At 36.0% G+C, this 11,719-nt stretch overlaps 1 protein-coding gene across 3 annotated transcripts in view; it reads left to right on the forward strand.

The window, feature by feature from the left end:
• ITGB6 (integrin subunit beta 6) overlaps window positions 1-11,719 on the forward strand; it is a 63,861-nt gene that overhangs the window by 48,321 nt on the left and 3,821 nt on the right. For 2 of the 3 annotated variants that reach the window (XM_084288626.1, XM_084288625.1), the window contains 4 exons: window positions 409-631; window positions 3,422-3,519; window positions 8,394-8,513; window positions 9,956-10,122. In XM_084288626.1, coding sequence (XP_084144752.1) covers window positions 409-631; window positions 3,422-3,519; window positions 8,394-8,513; window positions 9,956-10,122 — 608 coding nt within the window. Of the gene's footprint in view, window positions 1-408; window positions 632-3,421; window positions 3,520-8,393; window positions 8,514-9,955; window positions 10,123-11,719 lie in introns of those variants that run through there. The other variant, XR_014618540.1, reaches the window with a different exon arrangement.

An 11,719-nucleotide genomic window follows, 5' to 3' on the forward strand; every position in this document is an offset into this window, starting at 1 on the left:
ATTATCAGTCAGAAGTGATTCTACTGAAACAATAGGAATAGTGTTAAACTAGCAGGAACAAGCAACGAGATTGTGTTGAACAGACAGCCTGGATTTATGCTGCTATAAATGAAAGAAGGTTTACCCATTAAGTTGTGCACTGTTGGGAGATAACAATCTATGTGGAAGACTCCAGCGAAGAGAACAGAGTTGCACTGGCTTATGGCCAGTCTAAGCTAAAAAAAACAACCACTAATAATAATAATTTAAAAAATCCTCTGGCTTAAAACTAAAAATGCTAGAGGAAGAAGAAAGAGGTTTAAGAGTTGGAGCAGTGAAAATATCTGTTATTAAGGAGAATTATTTTAAAGGTCATCATTCCAATTCATACTGAGAGACTGATCTGAAGTATAATATATGTTTTCCCAGGCAATGGTGACTGTGACTGTGGGGAATGTGTGTGCCACAGTGGATGGACTGGTGAATACTGTAATTGCACAACTGACACTGGCTCCTGCATTTCTGAGGACGGGACACTGTGCAGTGGGAGAGGCGAATGCATCTGTGGGGTGTGTGCTTGCACACATCCAGGGGCTTCAGGCCAAACCTGTGAAAAATGCCCTCTGTGTGGTGACCCTTGCAGCTCTAGACGGTAATGTACTGGGTTTGTGTCTCTGATTTTGGTATCATCGAGCTATTTCCTATACTGCCTCAGCAATGTGCTTACTGCCACAACGATAAATCGGATTTACAGGCCAGAACCCAAGAACTTCTTTCCACTTCGAGAGGGGTAGTCATAAATCATACATCAACCATTTATTATCAGTTTATCTTGTATTAAAAAAAAAAAAAAAAAAAAAAAAGGTTAAGGGAAACAATTTAATCACCTTCATGCAGCACAAGTAAAACACACTTTCACTGCAATCCCTGGCTGTACTAATAATCAGAATGGTGGCTTTATCTGATAACATCAGACAAATACAGATGAATCTCCTTGCAGTCCAAAATACAGAATGAAACCATTCCAGCATAGCTACTATAACAAAAATTAGGACTCATAGGGAAGAAACTCAGAAAAGTTTGGAATTTGCATTACAGTTCTCACATGTATGAACTAATAAGGTCATGCTGTCTGCTCAAGCTTTACACATGTGCAAATTTACAGTCCAAATTCAGTTAATCTTGGTTGAATTACAGAGGCCCAACCGTGATAAAACTAGGTCATAGTCTGGGGATAAAATCAGTGGGTAGCTGTATGTCATATATAAGTTGATGATAAATTGATTGTACATGGTGAAGTGTCTTCTGTTCACTGAGCATACAAAATTTATGTAGCTTTCCTTCTGTGATGCATGGTGTATGCTGTGGTGCATGATAAGAAAAGGAATGAAAAAACGTGTGACTTAAAGCTGACCGCTCTAAATACACATATGCTTGTGCTTGCATTTGGTGAGCTATTCCAGGGCTAAAGTCAGTCTAAAATGAGTGAATTTCAGTAGAAATTTAAGCTAGAGGTTAAAGTAGGCTATGAAGAATATGTGTTATTAATGACACATTTTGCCTGCTGAGTACCAAGTCAGAGTAAGCTGCGTTATTGTTTCATGACTATGTCATGTCTACTTACTGGGAGTTGAGACCCATTCCTCCTTCACACCAGCTCTCCATCACTGTATTTTCATGCCTGTATTTCCAGTCTATGCTATATCTGAGATAAGAACCTTTTCTACGGCATGCATTGTAATTACCATTTATGTTGGTGCTGAATTTGACCTATAAAAGCAAGCCAAACAGTTTGTTCAAAGCTCACGTGCACAGGCCTCAGTTTACAGAACCTTCTGCATGCAGCTGCTCTAAACACAAAGTACAATGCTGCTGCTTTGCTCTGCCCAATTTGGCAGAGAATAAGAAGTATAAAGTTACATGATGGGCATTACATTAGCCTATTTAAACATGTATATGCTATGCAGTGTTAGATCTTTTGTCTCTGTTGCAGTCACTTCCCTTGCTGAGATGCAAGGCAGGGAGAGCCAGAAGAGTGACACTTGACATACCTGGGTAGCGTAACCGAGAGCACTAGAAGGCCAGGTCAGAGGGGACTGAGATGAATGGCTCAGCAGCTGAGAAGAAGAGAGTAGTAGTATGAGAAACATGGCAAATATGACAAAAACACCAACAACACCGAATTTGTCTCTGTGAGATAGGGGCTATCCCATTACCCACTCGCTTTTACTATTCATCATCTCCAGAGTGAGTGAGTGTTAAGGTCATCTCCATCCAGTGAAGATAATCTCAGTAGCCTCAGCATATTCTCATGGATATATGTAACTCAGTGCAACAGGAGATGACCAGATGTTCTTGGGTCATTTTGTTGCTCTCTTCTTTTTCTTTTTTTTCTTTTTCTTTTTCTTTTTCTTTTTCTTTTTCTTTTTCTTTTTCTTTTTCTTTTTCTTTTTCTTTTTCTTTTTCTTTTTCTCTTTCTCTTTCTTTTTCTTTTTCTTTTTCTTTTTCTTTTTCTTTTTCTTTTTCTTTTTCTTTTTCTTTTTCTTTTTCTTTTTCTTTTCTCTATCAGTTCTTCAGGGTGGTTTTTAAAGTCTCAGCTCCTTTATCTGTCTGAAGCTAATTATGAAGAATCAGCAAGATACCTTTTTCATCAAGAATTTCATATATGACTTCTGTTTTGTTTTGTTTTGTTTTGTTTTCCCATTTTTTTTTCATGAATGAATTCTCTGTTTATTAAAATCCTCATTGAAATTCTGGGAAGACTTTTAGAGACTTTTAAAGGAATTGGTTTAAACTCTGTGGCTTTAAGTAATATTTTAGTCATTGCACCATTAAATAAAGTAAATAATTTGAAATTCTTTTACAATAAATTGTGCTGGTATAATTAGCATCTAAATAATTCCTGAGACAAGTAATCACATTCGAGAGACATCTGTTGAGATTCCTGAACTGTGTTTTAATACATTATTCAATCGACTTTCAACAAAGGAAGACTTATAACAGGTGCTCCAGCTTGATCTCTCTGAAGTTGATTTCAAATATTCTTCATCTGATAGGCATTACTTTGGCTGGTATTTAGTATAAGCTTACTTCAGAATATTTATTCTTGAAAATGAATGTTATGTCTGAGTAACCCCATGTCTTTGATAGCCCCACATGAATAATGTTGCCTAGGGTTCTGTCTGATAGCTAATAAGCTGGGAGAGAAAGAGTACAAGAGGGAGCTTATCCACAATAGCTTTATTCAGGTAGGGTTCTTTTTTTTTTTTTTTTTTTTTTTTTTTTTGTGGCAATCCCTATCATATTTCTGAGAACTACTGTATCCATAGCACAAGACCTTTTGTTTAGCTTCTTTTTAAAATGCAGATGCATACATACTCGCTTTTATATTGGTGCTTTGTGACAGACAGAGATTGATGAGCTGCTGAATTGTTTTCTGCAGGAGCTGTGTGGAATGTCATTTAGCTTCTGATGACAAGTCGCAGGGAGAATGCAGTGAAAAATGCAAATCAGTTGATGCAACTGTCAGCACTGCAGAGGGTTTGTATACTCAGTCTCTCTTTTTTGTGTGTACATGATTATTGATAGCTTCCACTTTTGGTAATTTTATCTTTGAAAGTAGCCTTGTTTTTCTGCTGTGGAATTATATTAGGGCCCATAAGGCAATCACTCTCTATCTATGGTCATTCTACAGTAAGTAGGAAATGTAGATCAGGGCTGATATCACCCCTCCAATTAACTCATTGGATCATTCCTACTTTATAAGCAGTTTATGTAAGAAGGGACAGAATTTAATAAATACCAGTCCCTGAAAATCAGTTGCTGATGAAAGCCCCTGAGGTTGTCACGCCTGTACTGTCAGTTCCAGTGGGGCTTCTTTTGCCAATCAAATTCAAAACCTGACTCCAATCCTTATGCAGATGGTTGATTATATTTGGCAACTAGACACAGTCCTTTAACCTATGGCAAAGATGTTCTGCTGCTTGTCAGGTTTTATTGAGACATTTCTGGTATCCTAAAGGCTAAGCACATCTTTCAGTTGACCACAGTAATTCAAAGTTGCGCTCCATCAGTGAGAGTTCCTGAAATAGGAATTGACCTTGAATGAAATATTACCCTCAGTAAGAAACATAACTAAATGGAATTGTGTATTGAAGCATTTTTCACTCCTGTAGAGGAAGGTCCTTGCCTGTACAGTAGGTAAGCTCTTTATTCTAAATGCAACTAACCCAATTCTATGGCAAAAAGCAATTCCTAGGTGAGGCAGGACACTGATGTGTTATACCCACATCATAAATGTAACGTAAGCATTAAATCTGATGGATTAGATGGATTAATCTGATGGATAGAAACACAAAATGGTGTATGCATAAATAAGGATTGAATCTGCTAAACTGTTGGAAGTCCATCTGCATACATGCAAAAATTTCATGAATACATATCTTTTCTACAAAGCTCCAGCTTTTGTTTTTGATAACATTGCTCTGAATAAAGCTTGAATGTTGCAAATATTTCCCTTTCGTGGAAAGCTAATTCAAATGTATTTTTTATTACATTATTATTTTACTATGCCTTTCAAGATATTAGTATTTATTTATAAATATGAAAATGTCTTGACAAATTTCAAAATGTGCAAGCGCTTTTATTGTACCTATGTAGTTAGCAAAGCTTTCAGGCTGATATCACCATATAGCAGATGTTTGCAGGTAGGGATATAAGAGGCATTCTGCTTTCAGATATAATGAATAGTAATCAATAACAGGAACAGTCACTCGTGGTTCTGTTCACACACACACACATGAAAAAGGAATATGAGAATGACAGTAGCATGTTCTGTTCCTGCATATCTTCTTTTTCAAGCCCTGTGTTTCCCTGATCAAGGATGTCAGCTACTTCTTTAGGTTTAAAATGTACTTACAGCAGCTATAGCAACTGTTGTATTGAAGGCTGGATAGCTGTTCCTGTCCTAACCCCTTAAAATAATTAAAAAAAAAAAAAAAAAAAAAAAGAAAAGGAGCCGGTGCAAATTGTTTCATCTCAATTTACTTGTGTAATAGTATAAATGATTAGTTTTGGCATCAAGGTAGTCTCATTAACATGTCCAGGACGAGGGACTTGAAAAAAATAAAATAAAATAAAAATCTGAAATAAAAACCATATGCCCCAAACAAAAGGATTTTGAAAGTAGTATAACTAGAGCACCACACAGTATTTGACAGATTTTTAATGTGATTTCACATAGTAGTATAATGCTTCATTCTGTTTTTAACTTCAGCTTCTTTAATTTGTCATGGCATTTTGAAAACTAGAAATATCTCTAGGCTAGAATGAATATTAGCACTTTAAAAGTTTACTTTCTGTTTTGCATGCATATGTCGCAACACGGTGGCTAGAACTGGGGAGCCATAAAATAGCATACACTTTACATTTTTCTTTTTCCTGGGAATGCCTGTTTTAGACTCTAGGCAGTGCCTTTTGCCCGCTCTGTGGCAGTTCATCTGTTCTGTGGGTTTCTCTTCCTGCTTTCCCGCAGCGAGGTCACTCACACCACTGTGCTGCAGGAAGCCTCTGGGCCTAGAGATCAAGCAGGGCACGTGATGACACAGCGGTTCTGGAGGTGCTGATGTGCTCACATTTTCTGAGCTGCGGCTCATCTAAATGGCAGGCATCTCTTTTAACTATTTACTTTAATCTGTTTTGAATATTTATGCAAAAAAGAGGCTAGCCACTCCTTTGTGTGATTTGTCTAAGAGGAGCTACTGTTGCTGTACCTGGTACCCAGGGGAAACCACAATTCCTAAAAAGTGATTCCTGCCATCACCCTGGCCACAGAGCACCAGACTGCTCATGCCACAAGGTCAGCAGGGACAGTTACGCTTTCCTAGGAGAAACTGAGTTTTTTCCCACCTCATAGTACTGACACCACAGAAATTCCCTGTGGAACAACAAAGAGGATGCTGAAACCTGAAAGATAAAATAAATCTCAATCAGCACTGCTCTGTGGTTCTGTCTCAAAGCAAGGTGAAACTGCCCCCCAAAAAACTATTCTGTTGAGCAAAAGACAAACAAGAAAGGGCATAATGACGTTTAAATTTCCAGACCGATTTTTGTTGACTCTTTATCTAATTGTCTGTTAAGACACAGGTAGTCTTTCATACTTTGAGAATCCATCTTGCCACTGTTACTCAATTCTTCTTCCAGTGTGACTCCAGTGACATCAAATCACATTGAAATTAATGGAATTAGGCTGCAAGCACAAGATGGAAAAGTATTATGTTTCACTACAAAACACAGAAAATGACATAGGTGTAAATTTCAGAAGTTTACCTACCTTGGTGAATTTTTGCACCTATGAAAATAAAATATTCTAGTTAGTAGTCTCCCTTAGTGATCCATCCTCCTAGAAATAATATCAGAGAAATAAAAATACTACGTATAAGTTGTTTTCTGAATAGTCTGAACTGGCATCTCCACCTTCATTTGTGTGTCCTTGCACATAATCACATTTCTGCATGCCTTGGTCTGAAATTATGAGGTTAATTTAAACCTAATTTAAAAAAATAATATATTTGTAGTTTTTACTTTTTGTTTGTTTGTGTTTTATATTTGGAACATGCTTGCAAGGTTTTCTGTGCTTTCAGGAGGGCTAAAAACTACCCTTTTTAAAGAAAAAGCTAAAATTCTTTGGATCTGCTTGCTTAAAGGAGTTGGGAAACAACAAATATTGCAAAACTTGTGATAGCACTGGAACTGTGACCTAGCAATGAGTGTCATTAATTCAGTACATTCAGTCTTGGAGGTTTTAGTCCTTTTAACAAAAACAAATCTTGATAAATTGGCACGTCTTGTCTGCCTGTCACCTTGATAGATAGCATGTTGTTCTGACATCAAGGACAGGCAACAGGTTAAATACAAGATTAGCACAAGTCAAGAATATGTTTCTATTAAAATCCAACCAGATGTGATTCTCACTTTATAACAAGCAGAGAAAAGGGCAGTCAACTGTTTATACTTTTGTACCCTCTGTACTGTCTAATAGTATTTACTATAAGACCACACCTTATGATAAAAAAAAAAGTGAGAATTTCTTTCTTTATGTATGATAGATATTTTAAAATCCATTATTCTTCTCAGATTCCTACTGTATATTTCATTACTTTTCTTGATGCCAAAGTTTGAGGACTAAAGATTTTTAGCACAGTTGCTTGTGAAATTTCAGTAAAAGTTTTAACTGGATAAGAAATAATGGAAGGGTTATGGATACAATTGATCATTTTCACAAAAAAATGTTTCAGAAGCTTACTGTTGTGTTTTTGTTTTTGTTTTGTTTATTTATTTATTTATTATTATTTTTTAAACCTCTGCAAATAGAAATTGAACAGGTTTTTCTAAAAACTGTATTGAAAAGCATGCCTAGATTTCCAATGGTCTTTTAATCATGGGTTATATGGAAACATAATAAGCATTCAGCCACAGAGGTATTTGTGTACAAAGCTGTAAGGTAGGATATTTTTGCCCTGTGAAAAAATTATATAATGGTTAGGCTCAGAAATACAGCATTTCTGGCATTGGACCGGTAGTCTCAATTTTCAATTGTCCTATTTGCTTTATATTGTCTGTCACTGGTAGCTTTCTCCTGTCTCTCTCTTGCCTTTTGAATGAACTTTTCTCAGCAGAAAAGGTTTCCTAGTTAGGAATCATTTAAAAAAAAAAAAAAAAAAAAAAGGATTAAATTTTCCAGCAGATCTGCATTAAATGAAGAGACAAATAAACCCAGGCAGACTGTCATCTCAGGTTACTTTTTATCTGCTTCCCTTTGAATCACATTACAAAGATCCCAGAATCACAGCTTTCTGTTATTAATTTATATTTACTGTTGTGACAACGTTTGGCATACTGATCTTTGAAGTAACTATTGCTGAAGACATAAATGTCTTTAAACAGTTTCCATTTCTGTTTGATATGTATGTATCTACTTTTGAAACATAATCTAGGCATGTGAGTAGCTCTAAACTAAAGAGAACATACTGTTTACTTTGTCCTATAATTGGGGACTATTACATTTCCCAGACAGCTGGTGGTTAAGCACATTAGAATTACTTCCAATTCATTGAAATTCACACTACAGCAGATTAGCAAAGTGCACTGGATGGTCAGTGCAGATTGACAACACCTGGATCAGTTCTTCTGAAATGCAAGTGAAAAATCTGAAGAAAAAAAAAAAAAAAGACAAAACCCAGAGTGCGAGAGAAGTATTTAAAATCAGTAGAAATTATACGGGTATTTCTGCTTTCATCTTTTACTCTTTACCGTATACAGACAAGGTTGTGACAAATGTTACACCAGCAGTGTCTCTTGTTATTGCATGTTAAATTTCATTTGATTTGATGGATGACTTTTTTCCCCCCTTGCAGATTTTTCAGAGGATAAATCCATTCCTTGCTCTTTGCAGGGGGAAAATGAATGTATAACCACATTTCTACTGGCTGTGGATGAACAGGGAAGGACAATCATTCATAGCATAAAGCAGAAAGGTAAGCAGTTACATTACCTTTTCTACATGAAGTCTGGTTTAAAAGCACAGATGGGACAGACAATCAGTTTGAGCAATGCCAGGAGCTGAGCTCTTTTGAACAGCACTGCACCTCCTTGTGTTTGTAACTGTCCTCTGCCCAGCCAAAACAGCACCTACTGAAGCATTTATTTAATGCTGTATTAAAATAAGTGCTTGGTCTCCCATGGAAGATGGGCAGAATAATCCAGTGGATTAATCAGACATTGTTGAACTCTGCTTCTCAGCCCTGCCTCTCTCTGTGGGTTTAAACAAGCCACTTCACCTCTCCCTGAGTTTCATACCCATAAACCTCTTATCACCACAAGGGCTGCAAGAGTTTGTTAACTTTTCTAAAGTACTGTGCAATTCTAAGATGATAATAACGAATGTCCTGTGTGTTATATCAAAAAACTGTAATCCACTGTGAAATGACATACATTTTGCAAATTGCACTATTTATTCAAAACACTGACTATACCTGACAAAATGCATCTTCATAATTATGTTTAATGTTGTAGTAGTATTAAATTTTGAGTGCCTTGCATAAATAACAAATATTCAACAGATCTTTTTATATCCTTTCATTTAACAATTTTTTATTTAATGCTATTTCACTACTGATTTTTTCAGTAAAACTTCTGATGTAGTGGGATAGGAGAGAACACAGATACCACTTTCCAGCTGCCAAGCAGTTTGGCTTCCAGGCAATAAAATTAAATTTTTTTGGTCACACCCAGTGTCTCAGTACTAAATGTTGGTTATGTTTTAGTGAAAGCCATGCAAATTTGTAACTTACCTCTGTTAGTACAAATGGCATTTATTTTGTTAACCCTTTGTGTAGGTTTTCTCTAGCATTCATGTGATAATGAAAGTGATTTCACTTCCATTAAAAGCTCACAAAAAAAAAAAAGAGCTTTTATTATAATAACAGTAGTGTGGCTTTATATAAATTATGATTGCAGAAAAGATTGCTGTACTAAAAATTAAAATTAAAGAAACACATTTGCTTGTAAACTATACCCGTAATAATCAAGATTTGAAAGGTAAGCCTCTGAGAGATTTCTCTTTATTAAATACATATAAATACAACCCAGCCCTATTTATGTAATTATAAAGACACAAATAGGAAAATAATTTTCTAACTTTCCTCCTCAGAATCTGGGTCTGTATTCAGCAGCTGCTAATCAACGTGATAAAAAAGCTTTTACTTTTTAATTTATTTTTTCTTTACATTTCAAGGCAATATTTTTCAGGCTTGCTAACCCTTTAGCAAGCTAGTAGGAGTAAAATAATATGGGATTGGAGGAACATATATGCACAGTTCCCAGCAAATGAGAACCACAGAATGCCTCTTGGTTGTTTTTAATTGCCTAAAACTTACTGATTGGATATCTGCAGTCATAATTATTTCTGTTTTCACAGCTTGCCCACAGCTTCCAAATATCCCGATGATAATGGTGGGTGTCACCCTTGCTATCCTCTTGATTGGCATTGTTTTGCTTTGTATATGGAAATTGCTGGTGTCAGTTCAAGACCGAAAAGAGGTGGCCAAGTTTGAAGCAGAAAAATCAAAAGTTAAATGGCATACGGTATGTTAAATGTATTAATTTTATATGAGGTTCTTTAATTTTTTTGTATGATGCACAAAGACCTTTAAACTCTGTCTTGGTTGTGTTCTTTTAAATTGATAGGTTTTGCTCGTAGATTTTCATTACTTTTAGTACTCTATGAAGTTGAAAAATTCTATTAAATCTCTAATTTTTTTAGGGATAAAGAATAGCTAGTGTTCAATTGCCTGGTTTAATTTCTTCCACATGTAAAATGGTGTAGATAATACTTTTATAAGTTGTTTTTTTTTTTTTTTTAAATTAGTACCTCCACTCTGATTAATCTTAGCCAAGTTGCTTACTGCCTACGTAATTTTCAGAGGTATACTCCTTAGATATAGAGCCTGCTGCAGGAAAGTGAGGTTATCAATGGCCTCTATAACAATGAGAGCCCACTTATGCTTAGCAGCAATGTAAGCTGTCCAAAATGTAGGTAAAAGGACAGAGCAATCTAGCCCTTAGCTTCTATCTATAGCGTGCATATGTCTAATGCAAGCTGATACCATGTTCCGTTTTCCTATTTCCCCTCTGCCCTTGGCTTTTTTTCTCTTCTGCAATAGTTCTATGACTTCTGAGACTTTTTGAAAAAAATCATGTTGAGTAAGCATTTCTGATGGGTGTCAGGAGGATATGCAATATGGTACAGTTTACTTAGCTACATTCCTCTACAAAACTTGATGATTGCAACATTTCTGCAAGAATGGACACTGCCTGCCTTTCAGTTTTTGAGACAGGAAAAATTAGTTACTTACAGGCAAGGCCACTTGAAAATGTTTTCCTAATTCTTCAGGAGGGCTATGTGTGGTAAGAGGGAAGAGAAGGATACTATTGATAAAAATATTTTGATTTTCTTTTCTGTCACAAGAGGAAATGATACAAATGGAATGATGCGAGGCCAGTATTAAAAGCCTAGGTAGGACTTACCCGTCTAGTATGTGTCAGTTGGTGGGGCTCACACAAGAAGACCCTGACAAGTTACATCTCACAGTTGAGTTTTCTTGTATTTCTGCGCATTTTTTCTGTGTTTATAGAATGGTTCGATCACAACATTTAGGACACAACAACTTATGTATTTGATAAAGTATTGTTTGAGTATGTACCTTACCTTAATCTGGGAGGCAGATGCAGAAGGAAGTATGTTTCTGACCCTAGACTGGCTTGTGTTGTCTGAGACAGACTGGATTAATTTTTAGTGTCTTGGAATATCAGAAAGTTGCTAAAGTCTGCACTGAAATGATCAAAGGTACGAAATTACTTCTGTACAAAGAATAGACCAGAAGTCGTAACTAGGGAGAAGAAATAGCGGGAGGAGAATGTGGTATTGGTCTATAAAATTACCACTGTAGAAATTTAATACGGGCCATTTTCTCACTGACTTTTTCCTGTACAAGAACAGTGAGATAGCAGGCTCCAAAGAAGCAAAAGACATCTTTACACAATAACTGTTTGAGGCAAATGATTTATTTCCACAGATATTTTAGATGATAAAGTTTGTGTAGGTATAAAATATCTTTACATAGATATGTAGAAGGATGACATCCTCTCTGATCTGCAAGGTTTGCAAAACACATGGTAGCTC

Source organism: Netta rufina (assembly GCF_964035555.1).
Source record: "Netta rufina genome assembly, chromosome: 6".
NCBI classification, from domain to species: domain Eukaryota; kingdom Metazoa; phylum Chordata; class Aves; order Anseriformes; family Anatidae; genus Netta; species Netta rufina.